At 53.4% G+C, this 23,695-nt stretch overlaps 1 protein-coding gene and 1 pseudogene across 1 annotated transcript; one reads left to right on the top strand and one right to left on the bottom strand.

Moving 5' to 3' along the window:
* Positions 1-2,125: 2,125 nt before the first annotated feature.
* On the top strand, positions 2,126-14,468 carry Igfbp4 (insulin like growth factor binding protein 4). The gene is made up of 4 exons (XM_047546372.1): positions 2,126-2,767; positions 9,545-9,702; positions 10,571-10,705; positions 13,222-14,468. The coding sequence occupies exons 1-4, from the start codon at positions 2,419-2,421 to the stop codon at positions 13,354-13,356; spliced, it is 777 nt and encodes a 258-aa protein (XP_047402328.1). The 5' UTR covers positions 2,126-2,418; the 3' UTR covers positions 13,357-14,468.
* Positions 12,084-13,112, bottom strand: LOC124981076 (cytochrome c oxidase subunit 7C, mitochondrial-like; annotated as a pseudogene).
* Positions 14,469-23,695: the final 9,227 nt, after the last annotated feature.

Below are 23,695 nucleotides of genomic sequence, written 5' to 3'. Positions count from 1 at the left end.
GACTTATTTGTTACATATCTGTCTTCTGTCACTAGGCAGTGAGCTCTTTTAGGCATAGAGTGGTCTTGTGCCAAGACAGAGCACAAAGTCATGCATAATAGGTGCTCAGTAAATGTGGGTTGCGTAAATGGTGGGAAGTGCTTGAAACGCCTCCTCCTGTTATTCTCCTGCCTCTTTGGAATGACCTGAGACAGTGATAGTGGGGTGGGGTGAGGAAGATGCTGAAGGATAGATTGGGGGTTAGGGAGGTGCTAGGTCTGAGGTGTGGGTGTCTGTCTCACCTGAATACCTGTCCAGATTTTTCACCCTTGCCAGCACTCATGCTCTATCCTAGGCATGCCTCTTGGTTCTGTCCAGCCTCTCCTCCTCCTGCCTCTGTCCCAGCCTTTACCCTTCCTGGGTTCACCGATTTGGGAGGAATTGGCCACTGGCATCAGAACCATCTTTCTTGGTCCATTTAATTTTCACAAGAGTTTTAAAGGGTCAGATGGGTGGACATGATCTACCTCCTTTTTACAGTTAGGGACAGTCAAACTTCAAGTTCATCCAATAAATTGTGGCAGAACTGGGTCCAGTGATAGTGTAGGGGGAAAGGGCGGGGAGCAGTTTTCTGAATCAGGCACAGTTTGGGCATCCCCTAGGAACTTGAGGAACCTGGCTCTATTTGCCTTTCTCCAAGGCAGACTAGGTAGAAGAGACTCCACATTCTCTATGTGATGGGACAGAGAATCCTAGAATCTTGTCCCTGGCCGTAACTCTCCAGCCCTTCTGCAGTCTCCATGGCTGCCAGCAGGTGCCGTCAGTTTGCAACTTTTTGATTTGTCCTACAGGTTCACTCCCAGGCCCTCTCTTCCTCCAATCACCCCAGTTGTCTGCAATTACAGAAAGTAGGTGGCCCAACCCTGGAGGCAGAAAGACCCTTGCTCTGGGAGAAGCAGCAGGAAAAGGGTCCATGAACTGTACTTCAGCTTGGCAGTCCTGCAGGTTTCTGGGCCAAGCTAAAAATAATTCACAGTGGGCCACCACTGATGCCCGGACAGACACCCTTCCCCTGAAACCAGCTCCAGGCTAGCAGGAGCCTTTGTGGGGATGAGGGGTGAGTATTAGGAGGACCTGAGAAGGAAGCTAGGAGATGGGTGGGTTTCTGCTTCAGATGCAGTTCTCCCCCCAATCCCAGCATTGGGGCAAGGATGGGAGATACCAGCACCAATAAGATTTCAAGGAAGGGTGAGCCAGCCCTGACACTAGCCCAAAGAGTGGCACTAAGTGAATTAGAAAAGGGCACCCCTTCCTCAAAACCTTGACTGCCATCTGCTGGGAAACTGTCACAACAGCTATACAAATAAACAATGACTACATGGATGGTGCCCCCTGGAGTTGTTCAATGCACAGCTTGTACACTGCAAGTGGTAATGTCCCCGGCCAGTCTCTCTCCAGAGTCCATGTGGGCAGTAGAGGCAAACATCCAGGACAGAGAAAGAGGCTTGGCACCTCTCTCTCCATGAGTTGGGTTGATTCCATCCTGGGGAGGCAGGATGGACCAGGGCCCAAATGAACCCTGGGGAGACTGAAGGGGGAAGGTTCCCAGGGGCAAGTGGGAAGAGAGCCTATTAGCGCCTTAGGGTCACCAGGCCTTTCCGTGACCCTCGTTGCCCGTAGGCCTTGCGCCTTGCCCCACCTCACCGGGCGTGGTGTCCAGCGGTGGAGACTGGAAGTACCAGGGAGGGGTGGAAAGGACTCTGGTCGGGGAAAATGAATCTGCCGCCTGAGGTCGGGCTAGGAGGTCAGGTTCTCAGTGGGAGACAGAGGGCCGCCTTGGTGGGGTAGGGGAGATATCCTCCGAGGTGGGGGAGGGAGCCAAGCAGCAGCCCCTTCGCTTCCCCTCTCCTGCCTCCCCTCCTGGGTTCTAGTTCAGAGGCGCACTGGGCGCTAGCCACCGCTTCCAAACTGCGCGGCTTCCTTCTACGGAGCAAAGGACTTTCAGATGTTGCAGCGGCCGCGGCGACTCAGGACAGCGCCCCCTCCCCCTGACGGCTGCCTCTCCCTCTCCCCCTCGTCCGCCCGGGCTCCCCCACCTCGGGGAAGGCGCTGGGGGTGTGGCCAGGGGCCGGTATAAAGTCCGGGGAGCCGGTCCCGGGCAGCCGCTCAGCCCCCTGCCCCCAGCCGCCAGCCGCCTGCCTGGGCCGGGCCGAGGATGCGGCGCAGCGCCTCGGCTGCCAGGCTCGCTCCGCTCCGGCGCGCTTGCTAACTTCCCCCGGCTCTGTCATTGCCCGCCAGCCGGGCCGCCCCGTCTCCCCGCGCCCTCCGGGTCGGGTCCTCCAGGCGCGCCGGGCGCTGCTGCCGGGTGCCACTGCTTCCCGCCCGCGTGTCCGCGCTCCCCGCCTGCGCCCCGCGCCCGCTCCCGGTCCTCGCGCGGTCATGCTGCCCCTCTGCCTCGTGGCCGCCTTGCTGCTGGCCGCAGGGCCCGGGCCGAGCCTGGGCGACGAAGCCATCCACTGCCCGCCCTGCTCCGAGGAGAAGCTGGCGCGCTGCCGCCCCCCCGTGGGCTGCGAGGAGCTGGTGCGGGAGCCCGGCTGTGGCTGTTGCGCCACTTGCGCCCTGGGCTTAGGGATGCCCTGTGGGGTGTATACCCCCCGCTGCGGCTCGGGCCTGCGCTGCTACCCGCCCCGTGGGGTAGAGAAGCCCCTGCACACGCTGATGCACGGGCAAGGGGTGTGCATGGAGCTGGCGGAGATCGAGGCCATCCAGGAAAGCCTGCAGTCCTCTGGTAAGGTACCCCCCTGCCCTCCCACACCCTTCCCAGTGCGCTCTTTCTCAGCAACTTCTTTCCAATTCATGGCTGGCTTGGAAGGCCCTTGAAAAATCCCCTGTGAATTGAGGAGCAAGCAGGTACGTGGCAGGGCCCCACTGGCATGGGACAGGCTCAGCCAAGGAAATTGCTGGCAGTTGCCACCATCAAGGGTAACTTTGTCTCATTCCTCCATCTCAAACGTCCCAGGGGTGCCTATTTTTTTTTTAATTTAATATTATTATTATTATTATTATTATTATTATTTTGTGGTGGGGGGCTGGGGATTGAACCTAGGGCTTTGTGCATGCATTCTACCACTGAGCTACATCCACAGTCCGCAGGGAGTGCCTGTTTGGGAAGCCGGGTCTCAATGATAGGCCTGGCTACTGATATAAGAGTGGAAAATCAAGTGACCTGGTCCAGTCAAGTCAACCCTCTAGGTTCAGAAAACTTGGGGATAGAATGGGATGTCCATGGGGGTTGGGGGCAGCTTTCTGTTCCTGATCCAGGGGTTACCCCTCACCGTGGCTATAAGTAAACTGCCACAGTCCTGAGGAACCAGGACCTGGAGTGGAGTGGGTTGTAGAAATCTTACAGACTTTGATGATGAGGGGCACCAGACTTGCCCTTTCCCAAAGCTCTGAGTCTCTTCGTCTTGTTGTTTGATGGAAAGACAGGGGTCTTTCTGCCAGACCCTGGCACCTCTCCCTGCCCTGGTATGTAGGATCCCTACTCTTTTCTCCTGGCAGGTGCCATCTGAGGTGGCAGAAGAGAAGTTTTGGCTTCCAGCCCAGAATTGCTGAAACCTTAGGGGCACGGGATAGGGAGGAGAGGAGAGGGGGAGCAGGAGAGGCAGAGAGAAGACAGAAGACTCTGAGAAGACTCACTTCCCCAACCTCATTCTTTACACTTTATCTTTGTCCATTTCTCAGTTGGCGGTTCTCAGTTTTTCCTTAGAATTTTTCTCAGTCTTTTTTCTTCCTTCTCTTGTTCTTTTGTTTCCTGCCTTGCCTCTCAGCTTCTAGTTTCGCCATTACAATCTTTTTTTTTTTTTCCTCTTTGCACATTTCTTATTGGTGCATTGTAGTTGTACATAATGGTGGGATTTGTTGTTACATATTGGTACATGCACACAATATGATAATAGAATCGGCTAATATCCCTCTCCAGGAACCCCTCCCCCCACCCCTCATCATTACATTCTTGAGTTCTCTTTTCACGTTGTCTTCTGTGCATTATCAGTTTCTTTCTCTCTCTCCACCTTGTTCTGTTTTTCTGCTTTTCCGACTTTCGCCTCAGTTTCTTGCTCTTTTTCTCTGTGTCTCTTGTCTTTCTGATCTCTGCTTTTCTGCATCTCTACCTCTGATTCCCCTTCCCTCTCTGATTGTTTTGCTTGCTCTGTGCCTCTCTGCGTCTGTCCCTTTTCCTGGTGCTTGAGGCTTCCATTGTTGCAGTCCGGATGCTGCGACTCTGGCCCCAAGCTTCCTGCCCTAGGTCCCAGACCGCTTCACTTCCTCAATCTTCTGTAGCTTGTTAGCTGGAGGAGAGCAGGATGCAGGGAAAACAGGAAGGAGTTGGACCCCAGGGGTCTGGGCCTCCAGCCTTTCTGCCCTTCCTGCCCTTGGGCAGGGAGAGATGGGTCAGCAGAAAACGTTCTAGGGGAAATGCCATCCTGACACCAGCACTCCTGGGGTGGGGAGTCCTGGGGGAGTAAGTCACTGATCTTGGGACAGAGATGCCAGTTCAGCGAGAGTAGGCGTGAGGGCTGAGCCCCTGGATTCCGAGTACGACAGTGCCACTTCCCTTTGAATTTCCACCCTCCACCAGCCAGTGGGTATCTGGCAACAGATAAGGATGACTGGTGGCTCCTTTTCTGTCATCAACTTGAACATAAAGCACAAGAGCCCTCTGAGGGTCTTCTCTGACTGGGTAGGAGAATTCTAGTGGAGGAAAATTTGATTCTCTACGGGATCCAGGAGATGGCACGAACAGTTTGTGATTACCTGTGAACAAATGGAAAGCAACCTCAAGAGGTGTCTAGGAGTGGGGCGGCTTTAGATCCCCTTTGGAATACAGAGCCCAGGTCTCTAATGCATCCCCTGCTTCCTTCCTGGCCTTGTCCTCTACCCAGGCTGTACATGCAGATACAGGGGGAGGGAAAATGGGAGTCAGAAGGACCCTGGGAAAACTAGGTATGTGCTTAACAAGCTATGCCCAGGCCCTCTCACCCTGTCATCACAGAAGTACTCCTGTGCCTTGGCATTGGCCACATTGCCCGTGTGGGAAGAGTACCCTCTAGAGCTGTGCAGCATCCCTGCAGGGGTTCTGGACAGATAAGATGAGCAAGGCTTAGATCCTAAACCCACTATCCTTTTTAGCTTTACACCGTCAACAGGCTATTACCCCTCCTAGGCCCCCAGGTTTGAGCCCTCTGGACTGGAATAGCTTAGTAGAGATGTCAGGTCATTTCTGTGCTTTCCTTCTGGGGCTGAGCTTCAGCAGGTGGTTAGGAAGGATGGTCAGTTGGCAGGCTGCTGCCCCTGGCCTGTGATTTTTTGGGGACCTCTTATTGGCCCTGGGGGCAGGCCTCCCCTTCCGTCTCCAGCCAGTCCTGCCCCTCCTTTATCAGATAGCCAGATTGTGGAATAACACCCCTGAGGCCTCCAGAGATGGGGGTGGACATGTGCTTCAGAAGCCTACAAGTCTGCATCGTGGTGCTGATTCCTCCATTCGTAGAAGCTGGGGGAGTGTTTGGGGGGGGGGAGATGGGGCCTGGGACAGGGAGTTCCAAAACTGGGCTCTGGGTCCCTCCGGGACAGGTTAGAGAACAGGCAAGCTGGGTTAATTTTTAGTCAACGCAGCAAATATTGTCCTCCTTACTTCAGTACTGGGAATCCAGTCATGTCATGGAAACAGGGCCTTCCCAGAAATTCTGTGCCTTGGGGGGAGGGGGAGGAGGAGCATGGCTGCTTAGCATTTTTTCTTTAGTATTGGCAAAGCCCAAATTATTGGTGCCTTGGCTATCAGAAATCTTTCCATTTAAAGACACAGGGGCAGCAGAGACAAGCCTTACTCCTTCCCTCCACCCATGTGACTTCAGTGTCCCCATCTGTAAAGTGGGACTGGTAGTAGGTAATAGCATTGGGGTGTCTGGCATGTCCAATAAATTGGAGTAATGATGAAGATGGAGATGAAGAAGCAGCTGGTACTGGGACTTTAGGGGACCCTAGGGCAGGGGAGCCAAGGTGGGGAGCCATTCAGAGAAGCTGAGAGGGGTTGGTTGGCTTTGGGGCCTTTTTCGTGCTGAACACGTGGGATAGACAGGGCCACATGCTTTCCTGAGGCCCGTGGTGGCATGGTACGAGGGTGAGGGCACACTCCTGAGCCAGTCCTTAAAGAAAGGGTTGGCACCCCACGCAGGTGGTCTTGCCTTCTCCAGCCAGAGTCCAAGAGAAGGAATAGAAGGACATTTTTGGCAGGGCAGGTGGGTGACCTTCAAGGACACAGTGGAAACTTCTGTGTATAGGTGGTGGGGTCCACCCGGCTGACAACCTGGGGTTGGGACTGGAGTTGAGGAGAAATCATGGGGGTGAATTTAGGCAGCAGGAACTTTGCAGCCATTAGAACCAAAGCTGTGCCTCCTCTTTTGCCCCGGGGTCCTTGCCTTCCTCTACTGTGTAGCACAGACCAAGGCTTCCCCTGCGCTGCAAGGCAGTTGGCTAAGCTCCAGCTGCCTCCAAGCTGGGGGCTGGAGGAGACCTCACTGACCTTGGAAGCTCTTCTTCCCAAACAAAGTTTTCAGAGGTCAGAACTTTTGGGGAAGGGTCTGACTCCAGTTCCTGTTCAGAGGGGAACCCCGGGGCCTTGGAATTTTGCAGAGGGCACTACAGGGTGAACGCTGGAAGGTTAATGTTTTCAGAGCCAGTGCTATAACCCTTATCCCCCAAACCCTGTGCCTAGGGGTGGTTCCTGGGGTGGTTCCTCAGTCTGCCAGTTAAGCAAGGCTGGGCAAGGAAAAGTTACAGATTAAGGGGAAAGTCAACAAACTTAGGTGACAGAGACACTGGGAAGTCATCATGTCCTGCCTTGGGTCTGTGTCTCTGACCAGGGCAGGGTCAGAGTGCCTGAGTGCATGTGGGTGTGCCAGCATGGACGAGTGTGTCTGGACACGTGATCGTTTGTATATGTTTGTGATTCTTGAGGTCCAGCCTGTCTGAGTGTGGGGGTAGATATGGACTTACTCTGTGGACCTGTGTCCCCAGGTAAGTCAGTAAGGAGCTACTCTCCCAATCTGGTGGTTTCTAGTCTAAACTTAGATGTGATCTAGGGATCAGTGGCTGGGCCATGGGGCAGCCAACAGTGGGGAGACCAGGCAGCCTGCTGCCTCAGCTTTGCCCCGAAAATCCCCCTTGTATGACATGGGGTCATTCCAACACAAGAACATGAGCTATGCTTTTCTGGGCTCACCTTCTGCCCAGGCAGCCCTTAGTTTCAGAAAGCTGCCCAAGTGTTCTCCTTAAAGGTGAACATCCCGAATATTCGTGGGAGATTGCCCAAAGTGCAGTCCTTTGTGAGCTTGCACTCATAGAAACTCCATGCTGGAAAGTACGTGTGGTCAAGGCTCGGTTCCATCTCCCTCCAGCCTCCCGAGGCTCCCCCACGCCAGGCTGAGGAGCCCTCTATCTCCTGAGACAACCCCTTTCTTTAGAAAACTCTTACTCCTTGAACTCCCTGAGCCTAGGAACGTTCTGCCCATTTATCAAGATGGAGAAGAGTTTTACCAAGTTTACCAAGATGGAAGCAAAGTTGTGCTTCCCTTTATGGCGGTGAAAAGAAGGCACACTCCACACTCAGGAAGAATAAAGGCCTTCTGGGTTGAAAGGGTGTCCCCTGGAGTCAGAGTCCCGGGCTGTGACCCAGTGCCAGTGACCCCCTCCTGCCTTACCCAGGTGGGATGATGGGTCTTTCTTGGACCTCAGCTCAACCTCTGTCCCTCTGAGATGGGGTGTTAATTCTTTTATGTCTTCTATTCCCTCTTTCTCTCCACTCCCCAGCTCTAGCCTATACCCCTGAAACCCACAGGGCTTTTTGCAGAGTGGGGACAGGGAGGTCACTGCTTAGCTGAGTCTTTTTTGGCCAGAGAGGTTCGCTGGGAGGGTCTTCAAGGAAGGGGCTGGATTCCCGATCTTTCCCCGGTTCTTAACGGAGGGCTCAGGGTGCATCTTCTTGTGGTTCCTGTGGCACACTCCGGTGCTGCCTGCACTGGCTGGGGTCGGGGCGGGCAGGTCTTGCTGCAGTGTCTTCTCTTTGACTGACTAGGTCCACTAGATGTGGACCTGGAGCCCCCTCTGGCATCCTTCTTGGGATATCACAGGTGCAGAAGGGTGGATTGTATCTATCTGCTCCATTCACTCCTTCCCTTTGATTCCTCTTTCTAAGCCGGCTCTCCCCTCTCGTGACACAACCTTCCTTCCTTGGTGACTCAATTTTATTAATGACCTTCAGTGTGGGATCTTGACCAAGACTTTCTGAAGGTCTGCAGTCCTCGTCAGGTTTCCCTTTATCCATGTGCTTCCCTCCTCATCCCCCGAACTAGAAGAAGAAAATGAGAAGCAACCCCCCCCCCCCCCCCCCCCCAGTGTTGGCTAGGCAGAAAAATACCATTTGACCCCGAGGCAGCTCTGGGACTGCTGCCAGGCATGGAGGAACCTGCTAACTCCTCAGGAAAAAAATCCTGACGCAAACCAGATGTAACCTCCTGTCTGGCTGCCAACATCTGGAATGCTGGCAGGGGCTCTGCACTCAGGCCTTCAGTGAGCTGCCAAGCCCGAGCATTTCAGAGGTGGCTCTGATGTGCCGAAAGGTCTTCCAGTCCCAGCCTCCTTTTCTAGCTCTGCCCTGCATTCCAGCTTTGGCTGCCTGGAGGGAGTCGGGGACTCCTGGGTGGGGTTTCTCTGGAGCTCAGATGGAGCCTTCGGGAGATCCCACGGAGGGAGTAAGGGCCCAGCCCCCCCACTCCCATCTCCGTACGTCCAGTGCCTTGACTCCGGGTGACAGACATGGACTTTGGATGATGCCTAAGGTCTAGGGCTGGAACAACTAGAGATGAAGGGCTGGAGGAACATGTACAACTGTTCTCTGTTCTCTTGGTCCTGGGGCCACAGTGTGTCACTCACACACACACACACACACACACACACACACTTTCCCATGCAGGCATACACATTAACTCCCACCCAAGCAGTGAGGAGAGCCTTTGGGACCAGATTTCTCCTCACTCATGGAAAGTCTGATTCTGGCCCTCGGGATCCCCAGCAGGCTCTGCCAGACACTTGGAAAGAGCAAGAAAGGAGACAGGAAGAGTGAGCTGACTGAGAGGGGGACTGGGGGAAGAGTTGAATGAGGGAGGCAAGATCTGGTAGGGGGCCCCCTGCTTGCCTCAGACCTCCCTGCAGGGCCCAGGGGACCCTCCTGCCATCTGGGCAGCTATAGCTGGTGACTCATCTGCAGGCTGGACTGGGTGGGGTGAGGGACAAGTCAAGGACTTCAAGAGGAATATTCTCCTGAGGAGATCCAGGGGAATGGGGTGGGCTGCGGGGAGCTGCTTTCCTTTCTTCCTGCCTCCCAGGCTCCCTGCTTTTCTCCAGTGCCAGGCTGGTGAACTCTGTCGAGGAGAAAGCAGGAGGGAGGTGGGTTGGTGTGAGGTCTATTCTCCTCTGATGCTGACTTCTGCCCATCTTGGCTTGACTGCAGACAAGGATGAGGGTGACCACCCCAACAACAGCTTCAGCCCTTGCAGTGCTCATGACCGCAGGTGCCTGCAGAAGCACTTCGCCAAAATGCGGGACCGGAGCACCAGTGGGGGCAAGATGAAGGTCATCGGGGCACCTCGGGAGGAAGCCCGGCCTGTGGTGAGGACCTCTGACCCACAAATATGCGTGTGCATAGACACACACACCATCACCACCGCCACCACAACCACCACCACCAGATCTGGACTCTGTTCATCCCGCAGACATTCTTTGATTCCTACTGTGTGCAAGATGCACCTCATGTGTGCATCAGAACCTAGAGAGAATCCTTATTCTTTTTTTCCTGTGGCTTCTTTCCTGCTCATCAGTTATACACAGTGGTACAGCTGAAGTTCACTGGTGTACTTCGTTGTACTGATTGGCAAGAAGCAGGGTCCCAACCACCCTGGTGTTTCTTGGACCTTCTTTTGGATTCCCCACCCCAGACCTCAGTAACTGAAGGGGAATGTTGGCCACAGCAGGGGACCTTGGGACCCTGCTCAAGGGCCTGGCTAATGTCCTTTTTTTTTTTTTTTACTTTTTTGGTGGTGCTCGGAATTGAACTCAGGGCCTTTGCATGCGAGGCAAGCACTCTACCAACTGAGCTGTCTCCCCAGCCTGCTGATGTCTTTTTTGATGAACCTGTGCCTGGGCCTTGCAGATTTTTAATTGTGTGATTTTGTCTCTCCTACCTGCTTGGCAATTCCCCTGCTTTGATCTCCATAGGTCTCCATAGCTCCTGTCCACATCAAGTCCCTCAATTTATACCTCTCCTTTATAGAGGCTCTTTGGCTCCGGATCCTCTCCTCAGTGTCCCTCTGCTCTCCCCACTGATGTCCCCTGAGCCTGAGACCTTGCCTTTACCTCTTCATGTCCTCCCCAGCTTCCAGGCATGCCAGGGCCCCAGCCCCTGTTTAGTTCTGGGTTCCGGCACTGGTCCTCCCACTACTCTCTCTTCCGCTGAGCAGTTTTGTCCTCTCCTCCCCAGCCCCAGGGCTCCTGCCAGAGCGAGCTGCACCGGGCCCTGGAGCGCCTGGCTGCCTCGCAGAGTCGCACCCACGAGGACCTCTTTATCATCCCCATCCCCAACTGCGACCGCAACGGCAACTTCCACCCCAAACAGGTGAGTCTTGGTCTGTTGGCTCAGCCCTGCCTGGGTTCCAGGGGCATCCTTGGTGTCTTCGCAGGATGGTTCTGGATGGAAATCTGAAAAAGGGGGTCCTCCTCCACCCAAATCCAACCCCTCAGCCCTCCTGAAGCCCTGTCCCAACCTGGAGCCTCAGTTTACTCTGCCCAACGCAGATGAAGAGACTGAGACCCAGAGAGGTGTAAAAGGGCCCTCGCTGGCCCAAAGCCACAGTGCTGAGCTCACAGCAGAGATTGTCGTGCCCCCTGTCCACCCCTCCGGCAGTATCTGTCATCTCTGGATTCTCTGTCTGTGGGGTAGATGTCCTGTCAACCTCTGCTCCAACCCTCACCCTGCTCGAGTCCTAGGAGGAGGTCTCCCTGGTCACTAATGATGTTTCGCCTGGGCCCCGAAGGGCCCAAGTCATGAGCCAGGGAGGACACCCAGCCCACCCTCCGGCAGGCTGAGCAGCAGAACTACCTGGGCATAGCAAAGACGGAGGTAGAGCCAGGCCTGAGACAGGCACTTTAGGTGGATAGAGAGCAGGGAGGGGCAAGAGAGAAGACGAGAAGGTGGCAGCCTTTGTATTCCTCATGCCCTTGCAGTGTGGGGTTTCTGACCAGCCTTCCGGAGGCTGGGATGTCCCTCAGCATTGCCCTTCTCCAGCCCACTTCTGACCCATCAGCAGGGAGGCACATCTGGACAGAGCACTGGGGTACCTTGTGCTGGGCGTGGACAGGCAGCCCTGACCTGGGTCTCCTCCAGCATTTGTGGACATAGACACACATGCCATTCCATGGGCTGTGGGTACATCTACAACCTGGGCTGCCCTGTTGCCAGCAGAGGCCTTGCTAGGAGGGCAAAGGCTGCTTCTGGGTCTGTAAACCCCAGCCTGACACGAGGAGGGCATTAAGTAGTGTACAGTGTGTGAAGGATGGGAGAGGGCTCCCCAGAACCAGTGCCCGGCCCATCTCTAGCCTCCAACACAAGTTCTATCCTTGTCCTTGTTCTTTGAGTTCTTTTGAAAAAAAAAAAAAAAAAATCTAATAAAACTAATCGTTTTTTTTTTTTTTTTTTTTTTTTAACCCAGGGGCATTTAACGCTGAGTTCACACCCCAGCCCCGCTTTAAAAAACTTTTTTTCGGGCCTGGGGATATAGCTCAGTTGGTAGAGTGATTGCCTCGCATGCACAAGACCCTGGGTTCAATCCCCAGCACCACAAAAAATAAATAAATAAATTGTTGTTTTCATGTCATTGGTTTATTTACATATATATATCTAATATGCTGTGAATCCAAGAGTTTGATCCATTTTTCAGAGATTGCACCTCTTGAAACATTCTTCATATCTGTTAAATGGGTGGATTAAAACATTCTTATTTCTGAAGCAGTTGGTGTCTTACCATAAAGAAAGGTGCAGTAAATACTGATCCAAAGTATAAGATCATCATAACTAGGAAGCTCCACTTGTTTCCCACTGAAAATGGCAAATTCTTCCCAGGACCCTTCTCCATAGTGGCTCCAATGGACCACTGAAGTGATGAACCTCTTAATGCTCTGTCCCAACAGGGTGCTGCGGGGGCCTCTGCAAAGAGCATGGACTCCGCAGGTGGAAGCTTAAAATTTTTGAGACAGGGTTTGCTAAGTTACTTAAGACCTTGCTAAGTTATTGAGGCTGGCCTCGAACTTGCAATCCTCTTGCTTTAGCCTCCCAGTTCTCTGGGATTGTAGGTGTGGACCAAAGCCTGTCCAAGACTTTTTTTTTTTTTTTCCCAGCAGTTTTAGGGTTACAAAAAGTTGAATAGAAAGTAGAGTTCCCTTATTTGCCTCCTGACTCCAGTGTTGCCTATTATTAACATCTTACATTAGTGTGGTACATTTGATGCAGTTGACAAGCCAATACTGTTGAAGTATTATTATTAATTGAAGTTCAGAGTTTACATCAGTCTTCACTTTTTGTGTTGTATAATTTTATGTGTTTTTCCTTCCTCCAATTTTTATTGCAGTGAACGTTGTGACTCTTGACCCTTTATCCCAGACCAATTCTGAGTCAGTCTTCCTTTGAGCTCTAATTCCGACTCTGGACTATACTTTTGCCTCCTCCCCACTGCATTTTTTTTTTTTTTTTTGGTAGGAGGTACTGGGGATTCAACCCAGGGGTGCTTGACCTCTGAGCCACATCCCGAGTCCTTTTTGTGTTTTATTGTGAGGCAGGATCTCTAAGTTGCTTAGAGCCTCGCTAAGTTGCTGAACTTGTGATCCTCCTGCCTCAGCCTCCCGAGCCCCTGGGATTACAGGCATGTGCCACTGCGCCTGGCTGGACCCTTCCTTCTTGACCACGTTCTCCCTACTCCAGTGAGCTCAAAGAACCTGTACTTAGAAAGAGCCTTCACCTCAGATGCCATATTGGAGTAGCAAACGTCCTGCTTGGGGGCTGGGCCGGGATTGGGACAGGCTGCCTGTGATCTTTATTTGTCTACCTGGTATCTGACCCCCATGACCTTGTCTTGGCAGTGTCACCCAGCTCTGGATGGGCAGCGCGGCAAGTGCTGGTGTGTGGACCGGAAGACAGGCGTGAAGCTTCCAGGGGGCCTGGAGCCCAAAGGGGAGCTGGACTGCCACCAACTGGCTGACAGCTTCCGAGAGTGAAACCTGCCAGCAGGCAGGGGGCTTGGTGCCCCCTACTACCCCCCACTTTGGGGACTGCAAAGTTGACCTGGAGTGGAGTCTGGGTCTGGGTCCAAGCTTTGCCTTTGACCCAGAAGTTTCCCTTGGGGTGTGTGTGTGTGTGTGTGTGTGTGTGTGCGCGCGCGCGCGCGCGCGCGTGTGTGTTTATGGGCCCTAGTGTGCCCTTGGGGTAAGCCAGAGCCTGGAGTGTCCTCTTTGAGCTTAGATAGCCCAAGAGATCTGAGAGTGGCCATGGGGAGCCCTGTTTGTTTCCAGATCAGTCCTGGGTTCATTCATGCATTCAGTCATCTAGAAACATTTATCGACCACATTCTATGTGCCAGCTGTAGTTTTCAGCCCTGGGTGCCCTTGTTCTGACTTCCTCTGATTGTGGCACACGAACCATTCCCGTAAAGTGAGCACAGGCCTGTGGCAGAAGAGAAACCTCGTTCCTAGAGTCAGAGAGGAGGAGAGACGTGCATGTTGACCATTGTCTCTCCCCTTATCTAGTCACAGGGTGGGAGCTGGCTTCAAGACCCAGACCCACGCCCAAAGCTTAGGCTTGCCAGACTCCCCTGCTCTTCTTCCCCAGGTCCTCCTGCTGAGAGGGGAAGGACCCGGGAGACAAGCCCACTTTTGGGTCTGGGTGTTGTGTCATCTGCTTGGTTGCCTGGCAGCTGAGACCCTGCTTTTGGTGAGGGAGAGGGGACAGAGAAAGGCCTACAGGGCAGAGATCAGGTCTGGCCATGTCCTTGAGCCGTCAGGTGGGAAGAAAGAATGCAGGACTGGATTGAGTGTGCCCGATGGAGATGAGAACCTACGTGTTGGGGGACGAGGGGCTTGTCTGGGGTCCTGTTCCCTACCTGTTTGTGGTCACAGCCATGAAGTCACCAGGGTGTCCCCATCTTTCCAGTGGCTCACTACTTGTGACTCTGCCTTCCTTCCAGTATCTTTTTCCCCTACACCTGCCCACAAGTCCCTATTCCTCTGGGCATTTTCTAGCTTGGTTGGAGACTTAGGGACCTGGTTGACTGTTATGTCTTGTCTTTCTTTTCTCCTCCCACCCGCCCCCCATTCTTTTTTTTTTTTTTTTTTTTTTTTTTTAACAAAACAGAACAAAACCAAAAAATGTTCAGATACTTGTGTTTGGTCGACTTATTTACTGTTAGAGACAGGGATGGACCAGGGGTGGAGAGAGGGGGGCACACTGTGGAGTCCCCGTTCCTTCCTGCATGGTGAGGAAACTTGAGAGGACAGCCTTCCCTGAAGAGGCCTGTCCAGCCGCTCAGGTTCCCAGTGGGCAGACTATGGCTCCTGAGGGGAGGGTGTGGCCAAGGACAGCCCTGCTGGTTCAGAGCTGCCTTCTGGGTGAGCTGGTATGTGGAGCAGGGGCATTTCCTAGGACATGGGGCAGACTGGGTTTGCACCTGGAGTTGATTTGTTAATTTAGTCAGGGGCAGGGGACACTCCCTTCATAGGGGAAAGGGGAGTGAGTTCTGCCCCACATTCCACAGCTCTGATGCCCAGAATCCTTATTGGGGGGTTGTTCTGAGGTTTCATTCCGAGGGGCTGGGAATGGGTGGGGCCATCCTTGACTTGGCTCTAGGCTCTCGGTGCCAGCCCTTGCTTCAGAACTTGTGGCCACATGGATTCCTGGCCATCATGCAATACCCACACCTCTGTTTGTGTAGGGCTAGGCTGATCTCTCGGATGGGGGTCACTGGCAGCTTGGAGACCTTGTGCCCTGAGTCTGCTGTCTGCTGGGTAAAGGGGTGTGTGTCCCGTCCTCCCCTCCCTCATTCCGCGGTCCTCCCAGGCTTGCAACTGCACTGGCCCCTGACTTCTTTAGCACCTGTGCTGCCAGCACCTTGAGCCCAGGGCTGCTGTCTCTCCAGCTCTCTAGCAAGTCTAGCTCTGCCTCAGCAGCGCAGCCTGCAGCCATCTGGTCTCCGGAGGCGCCAGGCTGCTGCCAGCAGACGGAGATAAAGAACAAAGTGGTGTTGAGAGTTGCTCCCTGGGCGCTGGCCACTCTTCATAGAGCCCCCTCCTTCTGGGGCCCAGACCAAGGCATGTTGGGGTAGGAGGTGGTGCAGCCCCAAGATTAAGTTTTAGGGGAAGGATCTCTTTCCCTGAAATGTATCTTCCAGCCCGCTTCCCAGGCTTAAACCCTTGGCAACAGTTTGTGGGAGAGTTTTTTTTTTTTTCCTTGCATGGATCTCCAAGAAAAGCAGGGTCTAGCACAGCATGCACCAGGTCCTGGTTTCAGTCCCCAGCACCACACATACACACGTGCACATGTGTGTGCGCACACACACACAGAGCTGATTTTTAAGCAGAGTCTGCTTGGAGATAGCTGTGTGTGGCCCGGGGTGTGCCTTTGTGATGGATACGTGGTCATGGAGTATGTGTGTGTGAGGTGTGTGTGTGAAGGTAGCACCGTGAGGCCTGAGAGTAGGGCCTGTTACAAACCATGAGTGTAGACGAGACACACTTGTGTGGTGTTTATGTGGGCAGTCTGAATCTGAGCGTGTCTCTGTGTGTGTGTGTGTGTGTGTGTGAGGTGAGAAGAGAGAACAAGACATTTACAGAGCCTGTACTTCCCTCTTGGCTGTGAATGAATGAATCCTCACTCATTAGGTGCCCCCATTGCAGGTTTTCAGGGAGCTCACATCAGAGAAGACAGATGTTTACTTGTGGGGGGATTCCACACTCCACAGAAACACCACTCCCCTCCTGAGAACGTGTCCCATGACCCTGAGGCCAGGTGCTAGGCGTCAAAAGAAGAAAATATAACTGGGTGCTGTGGCGCTTCTAATCCCAGCAACAGGGGAGGCTGAGGCTGGAGGATTGCAAGTCTGAGGCCAACCTGGGCTATTTGGTGAGACCCGTTTCAAAAAATAAAAGGGGCTGGGATGTAGCTTAGTGGTAGAGTGCTCCTGGGCTCACCCCCCACCCCAGTACCACAAAGAAAAAAGAACAGAAAAGTAGACCAATATTTGCACGTAGGGCCTCTCCCCGTGCCTTCTGCCTCTGGATATCCCTGAATGGTCTCTCGAGTTCCACAGGAGTGTCAGCACCTCTGGTAGCATGGGAGGAGGTGGTAAGGACCAAATTCTTGTGTCCTGGTGGGGTGAGCCCCACCACACCTGGATGAACTTGAGAACTGAAGTCCCGCGTGCTCGTCTGCCTCCTTAGGGATGCTGTGCTGTCCAGGATCCCTGAGCTCACTGGTGCTGATCCACCCCAAGCATTTGGTTTCCATTTCCCAGCTCATTAGGGGAGATCAAGCCCTGATGTCGCTGAGGTTGGGGGCTGGGTTTTCCACTGGCAAGAAGGCAGGGTGGGGGAAGGGAGGAAAAATGGAGACGCAACTGACTCTTATACCGGATTCAGGCAGGGTAATCTCTGGAGGGCTGGCCAAGCCTCCAGCCTGTCCCCCACCAAGGTTCTGAGGTTCATTTGCTGCCACCCCTTCAGCTGCTTCCAGGAAAAGCCCGTTGTCCCAGCCCCTCTGCTCTCTGAGCCAGATTCTGCCCCCAAGCTGCTCCAGGAATGTCATGAGGCGTGTAGGACTTGGGGTGCCTGCTCAGTCCCCCTTCCTGGGGGGAATATGGCTATGTGGTTAATGACCCTGAAACATTTCCAGCCAGAGAAACTCCCCCTGCATTCCAGGCCCGTATGGCAGTGTCACCTCTGACCCAGAAAGAGAGTCAAGATGAAGAGGTTGGTTGGGGTTGGGGGCTGCAGCAGCTGGGTTCCAGCGGGGAGGAAGGGGGCAGTCTGTGGGCGTGATGGAAGGACCACAGGGAGGAAGGTACTCAAGGGGGAGGAGGGTCAATGGAGCCCATGCCTTTGGCACACCCATAGGGGTGGGCAGACATCACTCCAGCCTACCAAGGGTCTCATTAGATCCTCACTGTTGGAGTGACCTGTCCCCTCTGTGTCTGAGGCCCCAGGGGTTGGGGAGGGCTGAGGTCAGAAAGTAGAGGGGGGGGGTGTGCTGCAGATAATTAGAAACATGCTCTACTGAGTGAGCTGGCGCCACCAAGACCACCTCTCCCCTCCCCTCCCCTGTCCTTTCCTCAGGTCCCCAACCCCCTTCCCCTGGACCTGGACGATTCCAGTTAGACTGGGGGAGGGGCTGGTGGAGCCTGGGAGCAGAAACTCAGTGGGATTGGCTCCCTGGGCCCTTACACAGTCTCTAAAGTGCAAACAACATATTTTTGCTATGCAATGGTATTTAATTACACATAAAAACAGAGCCATTAAACTGAAATTAAACCCTTGTTGGAATCACTTAATTCAGAGCATGACAAATTGCTTTCAGTGGAGGCGGCAGTGCAGTCCCCTGGGGAGGGGTGGGGGGGGAAGATGGAGATTAGTGGCTTCCATGGATGGCTGGGTCCCATCCTTCTCCTGGCCCCCTTGCCAACTCGGCATTCTGAAATTAGGCCCAGTATCCTTTTCCTAAAGACCACCCAGGCCAAGGGGGAGCCTCCAGGTTTGTTCAGGATGACGGGAACGAAGGGGTGGGGAGTCAGTAGAATCAGAGTTCAACCCAGTTTTAGACAGCCCAGTCCATTTTATTGCTAGGGACGTTGAGGCCCAGACACCAAGGTCATCCAGAGCCAGGATGAGAACTCTGGCACCAAACCATGTCCACCAAACCATGTCCACAGAGGCTGCCAGTTCAGGCTTGTATCCTCTGACTCCGGTCCTGAGGAAAAGTTGGGGGTGTCCTGCCAACTGGGGGAACCAGGGCAGATCCTGATGACTTCCCGGAGGACAGTTTGTGTCCAGACTCTGCCATCAGACACCAGGTTACTTACTACCAGGGTGAATTGGACAGTTGAGACCTCTAGCTCCCTCGAGCCTCAGTTTCCCCATCTGTCCAGTGGGGTGGTGCTTCCACGGTATACAGAGCTGCAGTGAAGACGAGTGGCTCCAATGCATGCACCAGGCTTGGGGCAGATTCAGTGAGTTCTAGCTGACTTCCTTCTCTGGGCTCTTCCCCATGAGTAGCCAGCACCAGCTGGGACCTGATGGCTTCCGGGACCTTTGCTTGCTCTCTGTTTGGGGCCCTTCCTCCTCCCTCCAGCCCCTCCTTTCCTTCAGTTTCCCTTTTCTTCTTTCCTTTGTGGTTTGAAGATCTAAGCAGGGATGAGGTCTGGGGTCTGTGGTCAGGAGGCCCTTCCCCAGGCTTTCCCTCTGACCTAGGGGCTGACCCTCTGGGAGGTGAGAGGAGACAAACAGGACAGGGCTCATCCTGGGGGAGGAAGCGCTGGGGGTGCCACAGCGAGTGAGGCTGCTTGTCCTCCAACTTCCCTCCCCACGTTCCTGGGACCTGAGAACCTGTTCTGATTGGAACCAGAGGAGTCACCTTTGGCCGGAGGCCTCTGCGAAGTCCACACACTGTGGACCAAGAGGGGCAGGGGGACACACCATAGGGAAGGGGAGGTGTGGGAGGCCCCTCTTTGCCAGGCCTGGGTGGCAATGCCTTTCTTCCTTTTCCTTACTCTCCAGGTTCATGATCCGGAAACCTTTCTATTAGACCTTGGAGGCCGGCGATGGGGAGGTGGCTGACTGAGGACAGTCTGTCTCTGAGGCTTGGGTGGGCAGTCTTTTTTTTTTTTTTTTTTTTTTTTTGTGGTGCTGGGCATTGAACCCACGGCCTTGTGCTTGCGAGGCAAGCACTCTACCAACTGAGCTACATACCTGGCCCCTGGGTGGGCAGTCTTATGCCTCAGGACAACATCCTCTGGGAGCAACAGCCCCTGCTCCCACCTCCCCACCCCACACTGAAGTTCCGCTGAGCAGCAGGTTGCCAAGTGGGGGCTGACCATTCTCATCCCCTGGTTTCTTGGAGTGACCTCAAGGCCGTTCCCCTTACCTCTTGCCTCCTTGGTCTTCAAGAGAGGGTCCTACACTGGAGGCTGCAGTGGGAGAGTAGGGGCCAGGCTGGGGCCAGGCTGGGGCCCAGGTTCCTGTCATTTCAGGCCTGGTGGTTCCCTGCTGCAGACGGCTCCCTCACTAGCCTGGCAGCCGCACAGATACTTTATAACCATATTTCTATCTGCCCCAGGTCTTGAGGCACAGAGGGCTACGTGTGAGAGCCAGGACAGCCAGGGGACAGGCCAAGATAGCTGTCCAGCAAAGCCAGGTTGCTGAGAGAGTGGGAATAACAAGGAAACATGAAGCTCCAAAGAAAGCTTCCCCAACCCGCAGGGGTCGGGGCCAGGGGGCTGTGAGGAGGCACGGTTGGTTGAGGGGGACCACCTGGCAGGGCCCAGGCTCAGGGTCTCTGTCTCCCTTCCTGCTCTTGGTCTGTGAGCAGAGCCAGATCTTCTAAGCTGGGGCAGCCAGGAGGGGAGCACAGCCTCGTCCCCACCCAGGGGAAATTAGAGCTGACTGCTCAGGAAATCAATGCAATTTTCCAGCATCATGGAAGGTTAGTTGGACAATAGAGGGTTTTTTTTCCCAAAAACATAAAAAAAAAAAAAAAAAAGTTCAATTGCCTTTGGCTGAGCTGTTTCCCAACTTCATTTCTCAGCTGCAGTTCAAGGCTTCTCATTCAAAGTGACATGTGACTGCTCGGTGACCCTGGCCCTGTCGGTGGCCATGCTAGAGGTCAGGCCAGGCCAGCACAGAACCCTTCCTCCCAGAGTCTGTGACCACTCCCACTTCCAAAAGCCCCTGGAGCCTGTTCTGAAGATCCACAAGGCCTACGGGACCCTCTCTGGGCAGCTCAGCCCCTTGCTCCCCAAAGAGAGCGTGAATTTAGGGACTACTGAGTCCTAAATCCCCAGGCAACAGGCCTAGAAGGGGTTATGTTAAAATATAAATTAGAGCCTTGAAAGTGTTAAGAAAGTTTTTAATTTTTTCTGTTGGGGAGAAGGGAGGTTGCTTCTAGAAGGCATATTGTCCTTATCAAGCATGCATGAGATGTTCTTGGGGCTCTAAGAGGGAAGAAGGCCCTGTGGGCTGTGGAAAGGCCAGCTTCCAGTCCTATTCTCTGCAGGCGGTGGCCTTGTGGGGCACAGTGGGCACTGGCAGAGGAAGGACAGTCAGCACAGTCCAGAGTGGAGGGTGGGCGGAGAGTGGGGGCATGGGGCAGAGAGCAGAAGCTGCCAGGAGGCAGATAGCAAAGGAGCTGGGGAGAGGACAGTGTCACTCTGGTGAGAAGAGGGCAAGTTGGTGTGTGGGGGTGGGGCTTCTAGCCCTACTGGGCAAGAAAAGCTGGGAGCAGCTTCAAGGTCCCCTCCTCCTTGTTACCAAGGTGGGTGTGTGACTTGTTGTCTGAAGGAATAAATGAGCTGATGGCAGAAGCAGGTTAGAACTCAGTATCTCCCAGTGAGGCTGAGGGAATTTTCAAGGCCCCTCTAGGAAGAGACATGCAGGAACCAGAAAGGCAAACTCAGTCATGGCTATTGTCAGGGAAGAAGGAAGGGAGAGGGAGTATAATTTTTGTGCAGGAGAATCATGACTCCATGCAAAGGGAATGGATGTGTGTGAGCACCAAGGAGCTGTGGGGGCCACAAACCTAAGCACCAAGGGGAGAGTGTCTGTACCTGCCAGGCTCAGAGGAAGGACTCTCCCCAGGACCCTGATTAAAATCCTCAGAGGGCTTGCTTCGAATGCATTGCATTTGCCTGTAAGTCTCTCTCTGTCAACAGCTCTTTTCCAGCTCCTGTATTATGACTCCCACCAACCTCAGGGCCTTTGCACGTGTTGTTTCTGCTGCCAGAACACCTCTTTCTCTTGCTTTTCACAAGGTGCTTCTTCAGCTTTCAGCCTTTAGCCCAATGTCACTTCCTTTGAGAAGTCTTCCCTGACCATCTCAGGTAGAGTATGTCCCCTAGCCTTGCTTTTCTAACACACTTATTTTTTTCTACATTATGTCTTCACAATTGCTAATTTCCCCCCTGTTTTTCTAAAATACATGACTGTCTTATTTACATTTGAATCTTTGGAGCCCTGGCACACAGTAGGTGCTCAGTGACTGTTTGTTGATTGGATAAATTAATAAAGAAGAAAACAGTTGAGTTGGGTGGTAGTAGGTGGCTGGAGGGTCAAGACATCTCTCAATAGGACTAAGAGCCCCCTGCTTAGTGCTGTCCTGGTCCTGCTGGTCCTAAGGACAGCTCTGGTGGCAAGAGAAGCCTCGCTGTGACAGGAAATATCAGCGAGACAGGAAAGTTGGCACTTGAATACCTCTGGGATAGGAGATTGCAGGGGAGATGTGCCAGCTTCCAGGCAGAGGGCTGGTGGTGACTTTTTCAATATCCTGAGCAGCTTGTGGCTAGGGACAGAGGTGGGGCAAGGACCTGACTGCTTATGGAAGATGAGGGGTTTGGCAGAGACAGCAGAAGCGGACAACCGTGGTGTGCCTGGAGGCAGGGTACTGGATCTGATGATCCCTGGTTCAGTAAGCTGTCACCTCCTTCAGTATCATTGTGGGTTTGGGGGCCAGTCCCACTCCATCGCCACTTATTATGTTTGGACCTTGGGTAGTTTACCTAATTTTTGAAGCTACAGTTCCATATCCATCAACTGAGGATAAATAATCATATTTTCATAGTGTTGTTTTTAAGATTTAATGAGATAAGCCTGGTGAGGTGTCACACACCTATCATCTCAGGGACTCAGGAAGCTGAGGTGGGAGGATTGCAAGTTCGAGGCCAGTCTCAGCAACTTAGCAAAACCTGTCTCAAAATAAAAAAGTAAAAAGGGCCGGGATGTAGCTCAGTGGTAGAGCACCCCTGGGTTCAATCCTCAGTAGTAAAAAAAAAAAAAATAAATGAGATAACATATGGCAGAGCTTCTAACAGATACTTCCCAAAGGCCTCTTGTGAGCCAGGCACTGTGCTGGGTCCTGGGATTCAGCAGTGAACAAGATGAGCCATTTTCTCATGAGTCCCATTCCTGTGATATGGTGCTTGGCATACATGGAGTGCTCAATGACGGAGCAACAAAATTGTCGTTCTTCTCATAAGGAACGTTTATTTGTGCAGTGCCCTACAGACTATAAAGTTCGCTCACATCTGATATATTTTTTTAGGCTTCCCACATCTTAATTTTGTGAGGTGGGTATTACGACTGAGGAAACCAAGGCTCAGCGCCCGGAGAAGTGACTTGTCCCAAACCACGTACCTAGTCAATGACTGAGGGGATCTGCCACCCAGATCTGCCTGACCACCCAGGCTTCTAATTCTTGATGCTAAAGAGGGAAGTGTGTGTGTGTGTGCGCGTGCGTGCGTGCGTGCGTGCGTGCGTGTGTGTGTGTAGGTGGGAGTGGGGGTGAACTAAGGATATGTCTCATTTTAGGTTCACTGCATGTCAAATCTGAATGCCACGCAGGAGAGAGCATTCCATCCTGGGTGCATGCAGAACCCACCTCCTTCCCAGTCCCTGTCTGCCCTATTCTGCACTGTTCTCTTGGGGGCTCAGCACATATTAGTCCCATGTGGAATGAGCAAGCGGTATCATTCTCCCGCCTCCTCCTCTCTTGGCTTCCCTTACCCTGAAGCATCTTCCTGCCTCCAGGGCTGCTCCCAGCCAAGAGATACTGCCCCCCAGCTGGGCTCTGGCTGCATCCAGCTGTGGAGAAGTGAATGGCGGAGGAAACAGCCCCTGGCTGGCTGGCTGGCCCCAAAAAGCACAGAGTCTGCTTTCCTGAGGCTGGGAGCTCCAGCCCGACATGGACTGGGGATGGAAGGGGTGGGGGACCGTGGAGGGCAGGGCGCTGCCTGGAGGGTAGTATGGATTGAATTGTTTTTCCCAAATTTACATAGAGAAGCCCTCACCCCAATTGTTACTGTATGTAGAGATAGGGATTTTCTGAGGTAATTAAGGTTAAATGAGGTCATAAAGTTGGAGTCCTAATCAGATGTGTATAACTAATTAGAACAAATAAAAAAAAGATAATAGGAGGAGAGAGTGCTTTCTCTGGGTTCCTCCTGGCACACACCCGCACGCCCATGAGCACACAGTGAGAAGGCTCTGTCTGCAAGCCAGGAAGAGGGCCCTCTCCAGGACCTGACCAAGCAGGCTCCCGAATCTCCCACTGCAGCCTCCAGAGCTGGGAGAAAATAATTTCTATCTCTTAAGTCCCTCAATGGATGGTACTTTGTTATGGTAGCTTGAGATGAGGGAAATGGGGTCCTTGGTCTACTCTTCTTTCTCACATGGTCCTTACCTGCCTGCCTCTTTCCTTTGCTTCCTCTCTCATCTGTTCCCTTGGGTACCATATATATATATATATTTTTTCTTTTTTTGTGGTACTGGGGACCGAACTCAGGGCCTTGTGCTTGTGAGGCAAGCA

This window comes from Sciurus carolinensis, chromosome 3 (assembly GCF_902686445.1).
Source record: "Sciurus carolinensis chromosome 3, mSciCar1.2, whole genome shotgun sequence".
NCBI lineage: Eukaryota > Metazoa > Chordata > Mammalia > Rodentia > Sciuridae > Sciurus > Sciurus carolinensis.
Note: the sequence above shows the minus strand (reverse complement) of the source record. Positions and strands in the feature narration are given on the sequence as shown.